Below are 18,448 nucleotides of genomic sequence, written 5' to 3' on the forward strand. Positions count from 1 at the left end.
AGTTGTAAATCTTATTTAGCAGTGACATTTCTGCCTCCATTTTTATGTAAATATGTCTTTTCCTAATTGATCTGGATGGTTTTATCTGAAGAGATATCTTAACAGAATTTAAAATGTATAAAGGAAACATATAAACTGTCAAAATTCATCATCATGTAAATATAGCTATGAAATAAAAAGATTGTTCAGAATTATGATCGTTGCATATAGCTAGGTTTAGTGTGATGGACACAGAACTTTGGGCATTTTCTTTTTTGGACATTTCTGTGCTGTATTGATGTTGCAAGGTGGGACTACAAACATCTGAGACATATCTAGGTACACTTATCTAGGTGTAAATTATTAGTGAAACTGGTGACTATGTTTAAGAGAATAATACCAAGCTATCTGTTTCTTTGCTTTTCAAGGAAAGCCTTCTATCTTTTCCTGGAAACAAATAGAGGTGATACCAAAACAAAATGACTCGTACTATGAAACCTCCTGATTGTAAGTAAAAAAAAACAAATCTTAATGTCAAATTCTTAAGGATTGTTACTTACACATCATTTTCCTAGAAACTCTTCTTTAGTGTACTCAAGAAAATTAGGTATATTCCCCTCTGTCTTTTGTTCCAAATGCTCTTGGTAGAATCCACTGAAGTGAGGTCTAAGTTGGTCAGTCAAAGAAACAATGCAATGTCATGTAAATTAAATGTCTGTCTTCCCTCTGAGCCACAATGATGTGTACCTTTTTTTTTTTTTCAGAAGAGTAGAAAACACTTTTCACAGTATTGTCATCTATAGTGTGCAATTGTCATTTGTACAGAAATTCCTATCTACAGAAGCCATGTCAACCTCCAGTCTGCCGGCGATCTGTGGGCTGAGAGCTGAGACAGAGAACAGCCACTAACACACTGCACACCCCACAGCCTGACTCCCTCACCCCACCCGCTAGCCCTGGGCGACACAGAGCTGCGTCAACTCATGGGCCAACCACCTTGCAGCTCCCACAGCCCCGTGGAGTGATGACTGTTTCTTACAACCAGTTTGAGTACACTGAAAGCACACCGAAACAACGGACTCCTTTAGTCCATCACCAAAGTTGCAATCCTCTGGATTTTCAGAAAATGTAGTGAAGATCCCAATTGTGTTTCTACCTGTGGGGCAGAAACAAGGCCAAGGACAGACTGCCAAGATTCTGAATGTCTAATTCATAATTTATGACAATCTTCTTCTGGTACAACTTCCAGTATTATTTGTAATGTTCTGGTTATTTTGTCTACAAAAAAATAAAGAAGAGAAATTAAAAATGTACAGAAATCAGAAATGCATTTAAAAAAAAAACAGCTAAATGTGAATTATTTGGGGTGGAATACTAAGAACACACAACCGCCCATTTCATACTGTACTTTCAGGAATTATTTTCTTCATTAGAATCCTATCATGCTCAATTAATTTATTTGTCACCGCTGTAACTTCCCATGATGGCTTCTCAGCAAGAATACATTAATATTTTGTATTCAAATAAGACTTTTACTCATGAACCAGAAGACTGGAAACAGTTTGAGACCAAGATACAAGTAAATGTTCAAAATACATTTCACATTCCATTTAAAATTTCTTTGCTGATTTTGCACCCAGAGGTTATAATCAATTCCTCAATAAAAGCTGAAGATCAGACTACAGTTTTAGTCCCAAACGTGTGGTGTATAACTGGGCAGAATGTCTTCTCTCTCAGGGCTTCAGTTGTCTACTTCATAGGATGAGGTATCTGGGGGGCCGTGTCAGCAAGATGGGGAGCTTCCCCCCAAGAAAAAGCCCAAGAGAAACACAGTGAAGCTGAAGAAAACATCTCAAGAGAAGCTCTAGACAAGAGAGAGGCAGCAGAGCTCAAGCTTCACAGGTGCCTGAAATAAACGGAGGGAAATTCTTCTGACATTTCTGGCCTCAGCAATGATGTCTTATGTAAGTCACCAAAAGCACAGGCAATAAAAACTGACGTGAACAAGCGGGACTATGTGAAACCAAAGAGTTTTCCATAGCTAGGAAACTGCCCACGAATAGAAAAGAACTTATGAAGATACCCACAAGGCCTGTGTCTGGCGAGGCAACAGCACCAGACATCTGAAGAGTCATACAGGTTAACAGCCAAACTAAACAGCTGGAGGAAGAAAACGATTTACTGTAAAATTGGGCAAAGGATCTTGACAGACACAGTTTCCACACAGACACATGGCGGCCGCAGGCTCAGGGGAGGCCCCGTCACTGTCCTCAAAACCAGCGAGGCACCTCAACTCTGTGGATTTTTTTTTCCCCAAAAAGGTAAGAGAATAGGGCTCCCTGGTGGGCTAGGGGTTAAGTGCTGAGATTGACCCAGCCAGGGAGTGACCCACACAGTGCAGCAGACCTCTCCTGTCTCCCCACTGCTCCCCTCAGCCATGGGTTTCAGTGGGATCTGCCTGATCTGCTCCCTGCTCTGTCTCTGGGGAATCCTCTTACCACCCGGCACCACTGGCCTGTACCCCACTAATTCTATGCAAAATAAATAAATAAAAAGCTTCCAATAAAGGAGTATTCATTAAAAAAAAAAAAACTAAGAGAATAAAGGTGGGCGAGGTCATAGGGAAAAGAGCCTCCTTAAACACTGGTGCATGTTTTCATGGTCATATGGGAAACGGTGGCAGTCCCTCAAACATTACAACTGAACTCTCCTTGTTCGTGGGGCCCGCGTGACCCCAGAGAGCAGCCTTTCAGAAGTCACCCACATACCCAAGGCCACTGCCGTGCTATTCACCAGAGCCAAGACATGGAAACAGCCCGAGTGCCTGTCTGCGGGTGACTGGACGCCACATGACCTGCGCTAAGGTGGGACCTGTGACTTGCCACCCTGTGACTGAAACCGGAACGCACCTGGTGACCTGGGCTAACTCGGAAAGACAGACTCTCCAGGGTATCGCTTCTGCGTGGATACTAAACAGGCAACTTAGGAAAGCAGCACGGAGTCCCCAGGGCCGGGGGATGGGGGCCCCGAGTCAGCAGGTCAGTCCTGGAGACCTGACAGAGCCCAGGATCACAAGCCGCAGAGGCGTCCAGGGACTGAGTTTTAACTGCCCTCAGCACAACGAGGAAACGCTCAGCGCGGTAGGGCAAGACGGTAGCTACGGCCCCTGCAGCCGCCACCAAGCCAGCACAGCGGGCCCAGGTCACAGGTCCACTGCCGCTCAGCAAGAGTCATGCTTAAAACGGGAGATTTCGGTGACATCGGTGGTTTCCCCAGTGTGCCAGCCCCTGGACTGCAGGCGACACGCACGTCACCTGCCTCACGGGGACTGCAGCGCCCGCCGAGCCGCGACGCGCAGACGCAAGTGCAGGCAGCGCCGCCGCTGACCCCCGCGCCCGGCCGGCGCCCAGTCCTGCGACCCCAGCTCCCGCAAGGGCAGCTCTTCTGCTCCCCTCTCATGTGTGACCAACCCCGCAGAAACCTTTCAAGCCCGTCCTGGCTGTGGGCCTCTAGCGCTATTCCCTCACTGCTGGCTTCAACCCGAAACGCCTCTCATGCGACAGCCCTTCTCGTCTACGTGCGGCTTGTCACTGCCGCGGTCCCTTCCCGGCACTATCTGACGCCGGGTCCATGTTCTCATCCTTTGTCTCGGGACGCCGCCTCCCACGCGCGCCCTCCGCACACTCACGTCGCAGCCACGTTCCTCGCGCAGGGCCCGCCCAGGCCCAGCGCCCGCGCGCGCCTCCTCCGGGCATGGCGCTTGCCGAGCCCGCTCAGGCGGGGTGCACAGGGCACGGAGGCGGCGCTGGCGAGCAGAGGGAGTCACGTTCGCGTCAAGGGAAAAGGCACAAGCACCCTAAAAAACAGGTTCGTGAGAAGTCCAACAGCAATCGACAGGAAGGAGGAGGCAGGGAAGGAGCTGGAGTCCGGGGTGGACGCGGCACGAAGGGCCGGTGACCGGCGCAGGAAGATGAAGGGCCGTAGAGTGGGGGAGAACTGCTGCCCCTCTGCCCCCGGGTCCTCCAGCAGCTACGGGAACTAATCTCTGCAAGGGCGGCAGTGTGCGCGCGCGTGCATGTGTGTGTATATTGCACACCGGCTGTGTGTGTGCACTGTGTGTATGCATGTATATATTGCACACATAGGCTGCAGGGCACGTGTGTGTGCATGTCTATAGTGCACATGTAGGCTGCGGTGTGTGTGCATGCATGCATATATTGCACACAGGCTGCTATGTGTGTGCATGTCTATATCGCACACATAGGCTGCCGGGCACATGTGTGTGCGTGTGTTGCACATGTGTGAGGTGTGTGCACCCACACGTGTGTGCGCATGTGTGCCTGAGCCCATGCGTTCTTCTCCTGGGATTTCTCTTCAGCAAACGCCGCCTTGCACAGCATCCGCTTCTTGCCAAGACCTAGGGCCTGTTCCCAAACACCTGTGTCCTAGGCCCCCCGCTTTCACTCGCCCCTCCTACTTCCCGCTCCCCAACCCTGGTGGGTTCTGGACAGACTCGGGAGCGCCCTGCAGCGCTGCTCCGCTCCGGGAGTGACCCTCCTCCTGGGCAGCGGGGAGCGCTGCGGTGGCCCACCCTCCTGCTCCTCTCCACTGTCAGTCTCGCATCCAGGATTCCCCGCGCTGCCGTGCGCTGCCTCTCAGGACCTCCGGCTGGGCTGCGAGTGATGCCCTTGAGTGGAGGCGCTGGCTCTAGGCTCCCTGGGGCCAAACCAGCTTCGCTTGCTGCTCTCCAGGGGCAGGGGAACCTCGGGGCGCCTCCGCTTGCCCAGAAAGCGCTGGTGGCGCCCCCACAGGCCGAGTGAGCCTCTGGAGGGGGTTTTCACCCCAGGACACCATTTCTTTAAAGAAAGCTGAGCTGTTGCGTGTGCACGCGGGTTTCCGGCCACCGCCGGCTCCCAGGCCCGACAGCAGGTGTAGTCTCGGCGTCCCCCGCCACACGCGGGCTTGTTCCTGCAGTCAGGTAAACAACTGGCCTTGCGAAGTGGACCCAGCGTGCCGGGTCGCGCCTGGGAAATGGGGCCAGAACCGCGTAGCTCCGTGAAGGATCGGCGTGCGCCAATCTTCCCGAAGTCTAATAAGCCTAGTCGTCTGGTTTATTTTACAAAGGCTTCGAAGCCCTTCCACACGCACGCTCTCATTTTAACCGCGCAGTAAAGATGGTCCAGGCACCGGGGACAAAATAAAGCAAGCTGAGCCCATTTAAAATGTGCATGTTACTGGGCCCTCCCTGGTGGCGCAGCGGGTTACAGCACAGCACTGAGAAGCTAAAGCCGCTTCTGCATGAGTTTGATCCCCGCCTGCCCCGGAGGTGACCACATGGCGCAGCAGACCTCTCCTGACCCGCCCGCTGCTCCTCTCAGCAGTGGACTTCAATGACCTGCCTGTTCTGCCCCCCACTCTATCTCTGGTGAAGCCTCTCACCGACACTGCACCCCTGGCCTATACCCCAGTTCTGTTATAATAAATAATGCATAAATAAATCTTTAAAAATAATAATAAAATGTGCACATTACTGGCTCCGGGAGGGGCCTCCGCGAGGCCCGTGGTGCTCTGCGCAGTGTGGGCTGTGGACCGCCACATCGCGTCCGCCCTGAAGCCGGTCGGGGCTCAAGCATCAGAGGGTTCGGTTTCAATAAGGCTGCCCGCCCTGTCTCGCCCAGCTGCCCCTACCCCACACCCCGTGAAGAGACCCGGCTGAGAAGCAAGGCAGCCAAACACAGCAGCTGCCTCCGGCGCCGCCCACCCCAACCCACCCCCCGGGGAGCCGCGGGCCTGCAACCAGGGGTGAGAAGCTCATATCTCAATCCATCCATCGATCGATCTATCAATCACCGGAAGAATCATCCACTCTATCGCAGATGGTAGAAAAAAGCTTTCTGTGTATGTGAATATTCCCTCCAGAGCACAGTTTCAGCTCACCGAGAAACACTATCAAACAAACCGTGGTTCAACACTGGCATCCTGTGGCCAGAAAAATAATGCTCCAATCTCTGAAAGCCTCGATCCTCGGATTCAGCACGGCCCCCCTCTGCCCGGCCTTCCCGGTTCCGAATGTGGCGCAGCCCGCCCTGGGTAAAATGCACTTGATAAGGGATGGTTTGCAAGTCTCATCTCGGGGGGAGGGCGGGGGGAGTAGGGTGAAACCCCTGCTTGGTAATAGAAAACCCAAACAATGTTACCTAGCAAATGCATTTGATATTAAGTCAGCAGAGTGCTCCCCGCAGACACTCCTGGTCTCCAAGTCCAAGTTCACAGAAATTCTCCCCGGCAACAAGGAGGCTTGGAGAGGAGGCAGGCAGGCGGGGTTTCCACGCTGCTGTTCTGAGTCTGCCTGTGGGGAATGTGTTTTGGCCAAAGGCGAGGAAAATGGTTGCTACTGCAGCGCAACTATTACAAATTTGTTTTTTACCAAAAGCCTGCTGTCTCAGGAGGACCAGCCAGGATCACAGAGCCGGCTGCTTTCTGCAGCAACCTCCCACAGCTACAGAGGCCAAGGACCGGCTGCTGCTCCCTGGGGGCCGGCCGGAGCAGCATCCTCCGAACCAGAGGGCCGGCCAGGGCCCGCAATGTGGCTCGACTCCCACAGGAAGCTGCCACTCATTTTGGGACCCAAAATGTGAGACAGAAAAATCACCAAAGAATTCTTCCAAATAGCACAGGCAGGAGACCCCCTCCCCCCCCACTGGAGGCGGGCAAGGGCTGCTGCCCGGTTAAGTCTTGGCTCAAGAGGAAAGGGCCGCAGGGCCCCGAGTGCCCAGGGGAGCAAAACAGGCCCTTGCATCACCCTCTTCCTCCTGGAGTCCACCCCGGGCGGCCTGCTCTCTCCCGGGGTTCAGCGGGTAGCTCCTTCAGACGGGTCTGAGACACAGCCTCACTGACCCTGCCTCAGCTGGTCAGGAGGCTGGCAGTCGGTGGTAGATGGTGTTTAACAAGACTTTTTTTATTTTTCTCCACTAAGGTTCTATGTTTACGCTTACAAGAGAAAAGACATTCGAGAATCACCTGCAGACAACAAGTGTGCTCCAACAGAACAGAGCCGAGACCCCTCCAGCCAGCCATGCCTGCGAGTCTGGAGCCGGTGCTCTAGGGAGTGAGCCTCCAGCTAGGAACAAACCCAGGTATGCACATTACGGGAGGGTCTTGCGATGCCAAATACCAATTAAAATCTGATGACAGGTAGCAGAAAAATATTCTCAGCGACTGACTCCTCAGTGCATTCAGGAAGCAGGCGAAGAGGCAACGTGTCTACCAAGCTGTTTGCTTTGTTTCAGTAACACAATTTTCTCTCTCAACAGTTTATCAGGAATCTCCCTACGTTTTTCACTAGGCTTCTAAAAACCCACCCGGGGAAGTAAGCCGATAAAAACAACTGAGAAGAACAAAAGTTTTCTCCCTAATCTCAGCAGTGAGCTACGCCTGTTCCTCTGGCTGTGTCTCTCCCCTATCAGTCAGCTAATCTAGAAGGAGCGTGGACTCCAGAGTCCAGTCAACACGGGTCAAATCCTAGCTCAATGGCTTAGAGTCTTTATGCTCAGAAGTGAACTCTCCATCTCCCAAGCCTGGATGTCCAGCTGGTCTAAAAATACCACCACCTCACACGATGAGGGGAGGGAAATGGCTCGGGACAGCAGAGTGGGCTTTCAAGGAACCTGTTTCTAAGCCGCTCCTGCCTGCCAAGCTGCTCTGTTGGCTCCTTCCCCGGCTCTCCTGGCCACTGAGCCCTCTGGGTTTTCCTCTGGAGTGTCCGTCCATTTCCCTAAGACACTTGCTGACATGATCCATGTACAGACTCCCCTCAGTCTCTTCAAGATCACCACAGTGAGTCATACTCTACGTGTGCATAATAAAATGGAATACTACTCAGTCGTCAAAAGGATAAGCTCGTGCCGTCTGCAGCAACGTGGATGGAGCGGATGGGATGGTGCTAAGTGAAATAAGTCAGAAGAAAAAAGATAAAGGCCAGATGGTTTCACTTGCATGCGGAACAGAGAGGAAACAAACAAAGCCAGCAGGCTGATCACAGAACTGAGCGTGCATCAGGGGACGGGAGAGGAGTCAAAACAGGAGGGCAGAACTCAAAAGACTGTCGACAGCCCGTGGGCAATGATCCTGGGAGGTCTACAGACATGAAACCTGAGGGGAGAAACCAAACACCGCCCCAAGATAAACAAGCATGTATATGAAAACAAAGCGCTATGGAAAGAGCACCACCGTAATCAACGTGTGCTGTCCATCTTCGCTGCCCTGGGAGGGTCTTTCTAGACTCCAGGACTGGCCTGAATTCTAGCGCTTCTCCTCCATTTCTGCATGGGGTAGCGCTGAAGGCCTGAAAAGTGGGGTACTACTTTTTCCTGCCTCTGAAGGTTGTTCTAAGGATTAGATCACATTTGTGTGAACATGTGGAGATGAAGCGACAGAGGGAGATGTCACTCGTCTCTGGATTGTTCTTGCTTTCTAGCAGCTGTTCCCTGATGAACAGGCTTATGATCTTACAGAAAACCTTTCAGGTCTGCCTGACTCCAGCATAAGTCCTATCATTCTTCAAGTGTGTTAACGGTGTAGCATCTCAGAACCGCATTTAATCCAGAATAAAGATTCCACGGTTTGTAAGGGATTCACAAGAGCAAAGAGGTCAGTGACGGACCGCTGATGAAATCTGATCTATAAAAGCTGTTCTGCTGGGAAGCCCAGCGCAGCCCGAACGACATATCCTGGGAGAATTCAGTGGCTCTTCCCTAAACATCCTTCCCACTCCGTCTTCTCCGAGTTCCAGTGAAAACGCAGCAGCGCATGCAAACCAGCAACCCGTCCCACTCCGGCCGTCAGCCTTGAGGTGTGCAGGGAACGCAAGTGCAGGGCGTGTGGAGCCGGCCAGGGGTCCAGCCCGCTGGCCTCCGCGGCCATTCCCTGCAGCCTCGATCTCAATGCAGAAGGTGCGTGCGTGCAGGGCCGCGAGCCTGACAGGCCGCACCTGAGCTTGGCGGTGTGCGCATGCGCCAGCGTGCACCTGCGCCCGCGGTCAGGCGTGTAGGCGCCCGGCTGCTCAGAGGCCCGGCGAGCGGCAGCAGGAGGCCGAGCCTGCGGGGGGGAGGAGCCCGGAGAGACGCCAGAGGAGGCCCAGGGGAAGGCGCGGGCTGATCCGCAGGGGCGCAAGCTGCCAAGGGCCTGCTGGCCGGCTCCCCTGCTCCCCTCTAAGCCCTGGGAAGTGACCCAGGGGCTCCAACACTCTCCTTCGACCGCTAGAGCCTCGGATGGTGGCAGAAGAGCAAGCGCGGGCTCCCCAAGGGCCCAGGCGGCTCCAGCGCCTTACCTGCCATTCTTCTGAACCACACGGGCTTCTTGTCCCAGATGATAAAGAGATAGTAGGCGGGGACCCCGGTCAGGGTGATGACGAAGCCGATCCCGGTACTGAACGGGTCCGAGTACAGGGACAGGGCCACCATGAAGAGACACGTGAAGGAGAACAAGGCGGGGATGAACAGCGGGACCTAGAACAGGAGGGAGGAGTCAGGGCCCAGGGGACTCGGTGGGGAGACCACCCCCGCGGCAGGCCCGCCCTGCCCCCCCCCTTCTTAAAGGGCCCAGCAGCCCTCCCTGGCCTGCACCTTAAGGTCGCAGCCTCCAGGCATGAGTGTTCCACCAGAGGGTCCCTTGAGTTCGCTCACCAGCTAAATATCACTAGATTTCTGGTTTTGAGGTTAAAACGCTGGCTCTCAGAGCATGGGGTTAGCACCCCGCTTATCTTTGGGCCCGGAGGGCAGCCGCTTGTTAGAGCCCCACCTTTTCGGGGAACACTGCCTTTCTGTGGGAGATTCTCCATCGGGCCAACTCCTATTCAACTGCTGACAAAGCTGCTGCCAGCCCCAGAGAGGGGCTGTCACCAGAAACAAATCTGACCCACTCTCTGCTCATCCTTGTGCTTGCTTGCAAGCAAACGAACAGGAGGTCAGGTGAACCCCACGGCTCGGGGCTGAGGGCGCTGAGAAGCAGGGTCTAGTCCTTCCGCAAGGAAGCGGGCTTTCTAGTGACTGGCAAATTTCATGCTTCTTGGTTTTCCTGGATAATCTCATATTTTTCTTCTAGAGTGAGCAATGTAGGAAAAGAGCAATATAGCAAGACATGCTATTCAGTAACACTTGAAATGCCCAGTGGGTGACGCGGCATCCTTCGGGGGTTTTAATTAGTGTGATTCCATATGCATCTGCTCACGCCTGGCACAGCCATCCCCAAATGCTAACGGTGGGGGCCGGGACCCCCTGCTTGGAACATATCAGGTCATCACCACATCCCGAGAAAGCTCCCCGCCAAAGAGCCTATCTTCAAACCATCCCTTTTCAAAAATAGGACAAAGCTCAGTCCATCATGTGAGAAAAGATGAACAACTTTTTGCAGGTTAAAATAAATCCAACAGGCAGCAGCAAGAGTTAAAGATTTCATCCCAGAGGGTGCGGCCCCACCCAGCTCCCCATCATCACAGGCCACAACGAAGGACTCCTCTTAGGAGGGAGATTTATGTAAACCCATCAAGACGGCTGAGGTTACCTTGAAAGGACGATGCATTTCTGGGCGTTTGTATCGAAGATAAATCAGTCCTGCCACTGCCAGCCCAATAAAAAGCCACCTGGCGAAACTGAGGAAGTTCAGGAGGCTGTAGAGGTCTCCAGAGAAGAGCATGATCATCGTCAAAGGGTGCTGGGGGGAGAAGGGGGGCAGAGAAGCCGTGAGGCCAGAGGGACACAGTGAGAACAGCGCGTCACTCGCGTCTTAGTATCTTTCCTGAATGAGCAGGGCTGACGGGCCACCGGGTTGGGCGAGACCGAGGATGCCACACGAGAGGCATCATCGGTGTCACCAGGCCAGATGCGGCTCCCAGGATGCTGGGTTCGTCCTTGGTTCTACACTGGACAGAAACTGTTTTCAGAGCATTCAAACGGGGTACTCAACGATTCACAATGGAACGACCTACACCCCGAGATGAGTAAACAACTAGCCATAAAAATCTAAAGTGGTGCAACGGGTTAGGTCGCAGCACTGCAAGCTGGCCACAGCCACTTCAGTGTGAGTTCGCGCCCCGGCCAGGGAGTGACCCACAGGGTGCGGGTCTCCTGACCCGCCCACTGCTCCCCCCTCAGCAGTGTCCTTCGTCAGTCGGCCTGTTCTGCTCCCCACTCTGTCTCTGGTGAAGCCTCTCACCGCCCCTGAACCTCTGGCCTGTACCCCAGTTCTATATGCATAAGTAAAAAATAAATCTTAAAAAAAAATCTAAAGTGACCCAATGGGATGGTGTGTGGAAGTCTCTGCAATAGAAACTGAGACCTCGGGGCATGCACACATGACCCCAGCCCTGCCAGGTGTCCCTGATGCAGGCAGTGGCCCCACCCCGTGGGCTTGCCATGTGTGACCTCCAACATGAGGTGCCGAGCAGCGAGCCTGCAGCACATGCCCAGAGGCTTCCCGAAAGGCCGCCTCAGGAGGACATAGTGTTCCCACAAGTGGCCTGACTTCCTCCAGCTTGTGCAGAGCCCTTTACAAAGAAATTCCAAGGAAACATTCTGAGCCCAATTAAATGCTTGGGGGAAAACAGCTCAATGCATCCAAGGTGTTCCTGACATCAGATTTCGTCTGAGAAAAATGTTACAAAATAGGTTAAAAGGAATGTAGAATTGCCAGGAGATATGTCAGGACTTCCTCAGTCTCCTGGACTCCACCTGTCACTCTTCTCTCTGCACAAAGAATTCCACAGCTCGAATGCCAGGTTCTGCACCATCTGGCCCTCTCCACCGCTGTGCTCTTCACCACAGAACCCGTGTCTGGGAGACCCTGGATATCTTTCCTACCATGCTGTGTGCATTTCATTGCGGGGTCTGCGGCGAGACAGGGAGCTGCCTCTGGACAGTGGCTGTGGCCACTGTCTGCACGTAGGATGGGATTTCCCATTCCTGGCAGGCACCCTCACCCTCGGGCAGGCGTGCCAAGGCCAGGCCCCCGCGTGCGGCTCCTGCCCCAGGGTCGCCGCCGCATCAGAAAAAGTGAGCAAGGGGAGCCCGGGAAAATGTCTTGCCTCCCCAGTCCCGCTTTATGCCCGCCAGGCTGATTTCGCAAGCATCAAGAAAGCAAGTCCCTTGAAGTCTGGCTTGAATTCTCGTTGCCAGCCTGCTACTCGAGACTGTCCTGAGAGCCCATCAATATGCATTACCAGGACGATGACAGCCGGGAGGGGAGTGTGCTTGCGGACATGAATCATGGAGAGGATTTCCGGAAGGTGACCCTCTCGGGACGCCACATAGAACAACCTGACGGAGAGAAACGTGGGAGGAGAGGGCTGTGTTGAAATCGATCATTCCAAAGGAGAAGTCGAGTGCAAGGGAGAAGGTGCATCGCTCTGTGCCAAGCGGTCTGGCCCGCGCAGGGCTAATGTTGGTGTCGGTTTTCAGCTGAGACAGAACATGAGGACAAACGTGACTGGCTATTTGGTCAAACCTGCTCACGTTACTCACTGAGGAGGAGGAGCGGCAGCGTCTGGGCCAGCTCAGCTCTCCCCACGTATAAATGCTGCGTGCACCCCCAGAACAGCGCCTGTTCCCTGTCCAGTCCCACCTCATTCGCAAGTGCGCACGCTGCAGACACACCGATGGAGCTGATGAGGTTTTGATCTTTTCTTAAGACAAACGGGACTTTTGGATCAAATGAAAGGGATACAGACGGTGGGGTGGTGATTTCTGGGTTCTCTTACTTCCTTTTCTTGCCTCCTTCAGAGAAACGCAAGATTCCAGCACCAGAAATGAAAGGCGGTGAGCCTGCCCCGGGCCGCACGCCCGTGTGAGCATCCGCGAGTCGACAGCGCCCTCTAACGGACAGAACAGGACACGCGCCGCGACCGGCGCCGGCCTTCCCCTGGCTCGTCCCTTTAAAACGCCAGGGTCGGGCTGTTTCTTTTCCTTTTAGATTGATCCTCATCACACCCAATCTCAAAAACAGCAACGTGTTGGTGGGAATGCTTGAACTCACTCACCTGGAGACGGCGAACACCCCACCGTTCATGGAGCCGAAGCAGGAGAGGGCAACGAAGATGGGGACCGCTAATGAGAAATCTCCCAGCAGCCGCTCGGAAAAGGTCTAGCGTGAGACAGAAGGAGGCGGGTGAACGCCGAGCCAGAAGGCGGGTGGCAGGAAACACACCTGCTCCACGTACGGCCTGTGCGGTCGGGGCTGGTGGGTGACGCGCACGCCCCAGCCGCGAGCGTGGGCCGCAGCCGGCCGCTGCTGGCCGAGATGCCCGAGGGGTGTCCGCCTCCCGCGCCTGCTCTCGGAGGGTGGGACCCCTCTCGGGCTCGCACCAGCTAGGGCCCTGCATAGCCCGGCATAGCTCGGCGGGAGAAGCCGGCTGGGAAGCCCCTTCAGAGGCGCGAGCTCCGCAGAACGCCGTCGCGCGAAGGCGGCCACGTTTTTTCAGCGCAAAGGTGCACCAGGAGGTGCCACACACCCTTGTTTCGTGTTGCCAAGTCCCGCTGCTTGGACACAGACGTGGGGTGAAACACCGGCTCTGCTGGCACAGGCGTCCGGAAACGTCGGTGCCCAGCGCAATCCCACCAGCCGGCCCCTGTCGGGAGGTGGGGGTGGGGGTGGGGTGGGGGAGGTGGGCTTTCTCCACACCTCTCAGGTAGGGCAACCTGCACCGGTTTCTTACCAAAAGGCTAGCGCGCCCCCTGCTGGTGCAGGGGCTAAAGCGCAGCACTAGAAGCTATCGCAGCCCTGCAGCCCGAGTTCGGGTCCCCCCACCCCACAGGGAGTGACCCACAGGGCGCAGTAGACCCCTCCTGTCTCCGCTGCTCCCCTCAGCAGTGGATTTCAGTGGATCCGCCGTTCTGCTCCCACTCTGTCTCTGGGGAGTCCTCTGACTGCCCCGCCCCTGCACCTCTGGCCTGTACCCCACTGTCATCGGCATAAATAAATAAATCTTTCAAAAAACAAAAAGGCTAGAACACAAATACAAGGCTGAAGAATTCAAGCCACGCAAAATATAAATGATAAGGAACTGCGGAAATCTTTTTTCATATCCCAGCATGAACAACATTGCAAATTTCCAGGAAGGATGTCTTTTCAAAAAAAAAAATTATAGGTGGGGAGTCTTTAGCTGTCCTTGCCCAGCTGGTGCTGGGTAATTAATGGACCCCATTAGGCTCGAGGAGTAAGTGGCGCCCTTTGTCGAGTGAGAGGGTACGGTGACCCGACATCGCCCACTTGCTGCTGGAGCCCCGGAGCACAGGGCTTTTAAATACCGTGAACTCGCACCCCGGTTCATGCGGAATGAGATCATCTGCCCCCCCGCGCTGGTGCTGCCATGAGGTAATAGTGACTCTTGCGACAGGGGCCGACATCAGTGACGGCAGGAAGTCAGCCGTTGACTCTTCCTTGCTCCGAGGTCACCAGTGCGTGCTCTCTCGCCAGCTAAGTTTTTATACCAAATCAAAGTGTGTCGCAAAATAACAGCCCTACAGCGGGACCTTTCGGGGCAACAGAGTCCTAGAGTCGAATGAATTTTAGAAAATGCGGTGAAATTATGAGTATCCGCTTCTTGGGGAGCTAAAAGGCAGATAAGTATCTTTAATATCTGAGAAGTACTGTCACAATGACATCCATTTAACTTTGAAAAACTTGGAGGCTGCCCACATTGACTATATCTCAGGACTAGGATTCAAGAGGATAAACGAGAAACATACATCTAGTCCGCTCGGAAGTGTTTAAGGGCTACTCTGGGGAAAGAACCTTAAATTCGCCTTTGGAAGTTTTCAAACAAGAAAGGGTATAGGACCCATTGCAAATTCGCGTACCCCAGATTCAATAACTGCCCACGAAAGACCCACTAGAAGAAGAATGCTGTCCCCTCGGCCTGGATGCGTGGAAATGTTCTACACAGAATCCACGGTCCAGGGAACTCGTGTAGGTCAGCCGAATCGTGGAAGGCATATGCCGGGTGTGCCCTAACGCCCCGCCAGGGAACCCCGCCGCAGCTCTGCCAACACCCGCTGCTGCCTGCGGGCCACCGTGACCACAGGCGCACCCCGAGCCCCGCGGCCATCCCGCACACTCACCACGGCCACGGCTTTGGACAGCAGCAGCTCATCCGCACTGATGGTGGTGAAGTAGGCCACGTTGGTGAGCACGTAGCCCACGGTGACGACGGCCATGGAAATGCAGATGGCCAGGGGGATGGTTCTGAAAGGCACAGGCGATGGCTTGTCAGCCGTGTTTATCAGTCACTTTCTGACACCAACGTGGACAGGTCAACCCCAAGGAGAGTAAGACGGGAGCGATGGGTCCCGGGGACGGGCCGTGGTCTGCCCTCCTCACAACACGCCGGCCCAGCGCTCACACCCCTGAGGGTTCTGGCTCACAAAATGGCAGTGCGTCCCCCCAAGGCTGGTTCACACCCGGCCGCCTCAAGGCTTCTGTTTTGCTTGGGTTTGCTTTTCCAGAAAGCTTCTGGGTGTTTCTGCTGATACTGGCCACGGGCCCCACTTTGAGAACCTCTGTCCTTCCATCCTAGCCCTAACTCAGGCCTTAGCATCTTTCCAACAGCTCTCTGGGTCACGGCTGTCCCTCCCAGCGCTTCCCCAGCAGCAAATCAGGGCGCACTTGCGGCGCTGACCACTGGACACACCCATGTTTCTACAGTCATTTTTGTATGTGACGCTGAAGGTACCGAAGCACCCACAGTAATGACTCTGCACTGCCCTGTGTGATCCTGGAGATCACGGGGCTCTGTTAAGGCCCCAGCACAGATCACCCCACAAAATCAGAGCGACATGCTGTGAGGGGGCAGGGCCAGGGGCGTGGAGGCCACGTGGCATCCGGATGTCCCTGCAGGTGTGAAAGTTACGGCTTCGTGGACGGGCGGGGAAAGCAGGAAGGTCCTGCCCTGACACCGTGATTCCATGTCACCGGTCCACATCCTTGCTGAGCATGCTTTCTGGTGCAAGCAATTTAAAACCTTCGGCCCTTCTCCCAAGGCTGATGGGGTGTGTTTTACCCAGAGAGCTCATCAGCACCCTGCGCCTCCACCCCACAGGCGCCACTAATGAAGACCTCGATCCAATTTCTTCCCAGATGCAAATGCCGTTCAGAACTGGGGAAGCGGGAGGCACCCCTGCCTCGCTCCCCAAGTGGGGTGTGGGCCCCTCCACCTCCCAGCTCATTATGCCGGCCCATCCCTGGCAAGAAGGGGCGAGCCCGGCCAGTCAGCTACTGCCATCCATTACGCTACTTGGGGCTGCCTCCCTGCTCCCCGAAGCCGCAGCCTTGATGGGGAAACACAGTGACCGCTAAATCCTGGCTACCCAGCACAGAACTAACAGATGGTCCCTTTGCGGTGCGCAAGCGGCCTGGGAATCTTGCGTTAACTCCACAAGTGCACACTTTGGTGACCGACGAAGAGTGGATTTAAGCAAAGAAACAAATCGCCAGGCCATGAGATACAAGGGTGTCGCACAAACGAAAGACAAACCGCAAGGAGCTGCCTAGGGTAAACCTGGAGCCTCTGGCTTGCACAGACTTCCAAGTGGGGTGAGGAGCTCCAGCTGTGGGGGGAGGTGCTAACTCTCTGTAGGCTCTGACCAAGAAAGGTAAACTGTCAAGAACAAATGAGGCGACCTATTGCTAAGAGCAGTGAAGTGAAGGCCCGTCGGGCAGGCGCTAGACTCCGGGGCCACAGCCAGCAGCGGAGACGCGCGTCTAGCAGGCCGAGGTCCCGGGGCCTGACCCCCGCTGTCCCACCTCGGCCTCTGCTCCGCGTCCTGCCTGGAGGCCGTGGGCTTTCTTGGAAGGTTCTCGAAGCGAATCTCAGGGAAGGGACCCGAAACAATGCAACCTTCCAGGTCCGTTTCCTCTTTTTAAAAGCTCGTCAGTAACAGAAACAACAGCAACAGCTGCTCCCTCTTCCACGTCCCCACATTTTAGTAGGCACCTACACGTCCGCCTCCCTTTGTCCTTGGAGATCTCGACGAGTCAGGGACACCTTCGCCATTTCACACACAAGGAAACGAGTCTTAGGAGTCGGGGTAACGCGCGGGGGGTGTAGCGGGAAGCAGGAAACCAGAATGCAGCTGCAGCCTCTGCTGCCGGGCTGAACGCGCCGCCTCCACTGGCTCCTCTCCCACATGGGCGCAAACGCGACTCGTTTTCAAAGAAACCCTAACCGTGACCCTCCCTGGGGGTGCAGCAGGTTCAAGTGCAGCCCTGCACGCTGGCCACGGCTGCTTCAGTGCGAGTTCGATCCCCGCCTGCCCCGGAGGTGACCACAGGGCGCGGCAGACCTCTCCTGGCCCGCCCGCTGCTCCCCTCAGCAGTGGGCTTTGTCCATCTGCCTGTTCTGCTCCCTGCTGTGTCGCTGGGGAATCCTCTCACTGCCTCTGGCCGGGACCCCAGGTCACTATGAATAAATAAGTCTTAAAAAAAAAAAGAAGAAATCCTAATTGTTGACTATAATGCTTACTGGAAAGCTCCATCAAGACTGAGTTTCTCCTGTTTTTACTGAAAATGTGGTGTGATCCACTCGAATGGTGAGAACACTCCATGGTTTTTAACATTTTTCTGTAGAAATGTAATGTCCAGGGGATCTTATTTTCACTGTCTAGGTAATAGTTTGGGGGGTTTGGTTCATTTAAGAGACAACAGAGCTTGCTAAATACATCTCTAGATAACTTCAGAAGAAGGAGGAAAAGTCACATGCATGTCAGATAAACACAGACTAGCGATTTTACTATCAGCCAAATAAGTGGCAGAGCTATTAGTGACTAAAACAAGGGTGGGAGTGGGGTGGTTTAAAATTAGAACAGAGCACACACAGGTCTAATCACTGTGGCTCTAGCACCCTGACTTGGGGGTGCTTCACGCCTGGGAGCTGGAGGCTGAGGTCCTCTCCTCTGGCTCAGACCCTCGCTTTCACTGCACTCACTCTGGCTTCTGGCAAGAAGAAGCTCTGGGCTACTTCGGCGGAAGCGGCCCCACTTCCAGGAAAGTGGTTAACGAAGTGTGTGGAAGGGCCCCGTGCGGCTAACGCCTGGGTTTCAGACATCGCGCTAAAGACCTACCAGTGAGCTGATGAAAGCTATTAGCCCATGGGGGGCCATCTCTCTGGAGGCTTTAGATGCACAGGGCAGATAAGCAGTGAGTAACCCAAGACAGGCAAAAGCACCTGAGAAGAAGATGAGTTAAGGAACAGCTGGCCACTGCTCTCCCAAAGCTCTGCGCAGTATTATCCGGGGTTCCAAGTGTGCAGCGCACCCGCATACAGCTGGGGGCGGATGACTCATCCCCAGGGACAACTCACCCCCCCTCCCTCAATGTTCGTGCATGTCTGCTATGATTAAAAAAATGCAAATGCACTGGGAAAGGTTCTTAATCCTCAGAGCTTCTGTCATATTCTCTAGTCTTTTCAACTAATGGGCCTTAA

General features: G+C 54.4%; 1 protein-coding gene across 1 annotated transcript in view; it reads right to left on the minus strand.

Moving 5' to 3' along the window:
• Nucleotides 1-1,189: 1,189 nt before the first annotated feature.
• SLC7A11 (solute carrier family 7 (anionic amino acid transporter light chain, xc- system), member 11) overlaps nucleotides 1,190-18,448 on the minus strand; it is a 64,488-nt gene continuing 47,229 nt past the window's right edge. Inside the window, exons 7-12 of the mRNA XM_004685286.2 lie at nucleotides 15,090-15,213; nucleotides 13,010-13,113; nucleotides 12,194-12,290; nucleotides 10,540-10,689; nucleotides 9,308-9,485; nucleotides 1,190-1,257 (exon numbers count right to left, since the gene is read on the minus strand). Of these exons, the coding sequence (XP_004685343.1) occupies nucleotides 1,190-1,257; nucleotides 9,308-9,485; nucleotides 10,540-10,689; nucleotides 12,194-12,290; nucleotides 13,010-13,113; nucleotides 15,090-15,213 (721 nt within the window). The remainder of the gene's footprint in view (nucleotides 1,258-9,307; nucleotides 9,486-10,539; nucleotides 10,690-12,193; nucleotides 12,291-13,009; nucleotides 13,114-15,089; nucleotides 15,214-18,448) is intronic.

Source organism: Condylura cristata, unplaced genomic scaffold (genome assembly GCF_000260355.1).
Source record: "Condylura cristata isolate star-nosed mole 26May11 unplaced genomic scaffold, ConCri1.0 scaffold00018, whole genome shotgun sequence".
In the NCBI taxonomy this organism is placed as follows: domain Eukaryota; kingdom Metazoa; phylum Chordata; class Mammalia; order Eulipotyphla; family Talpidae; genus Condylura; species Condylura cristata.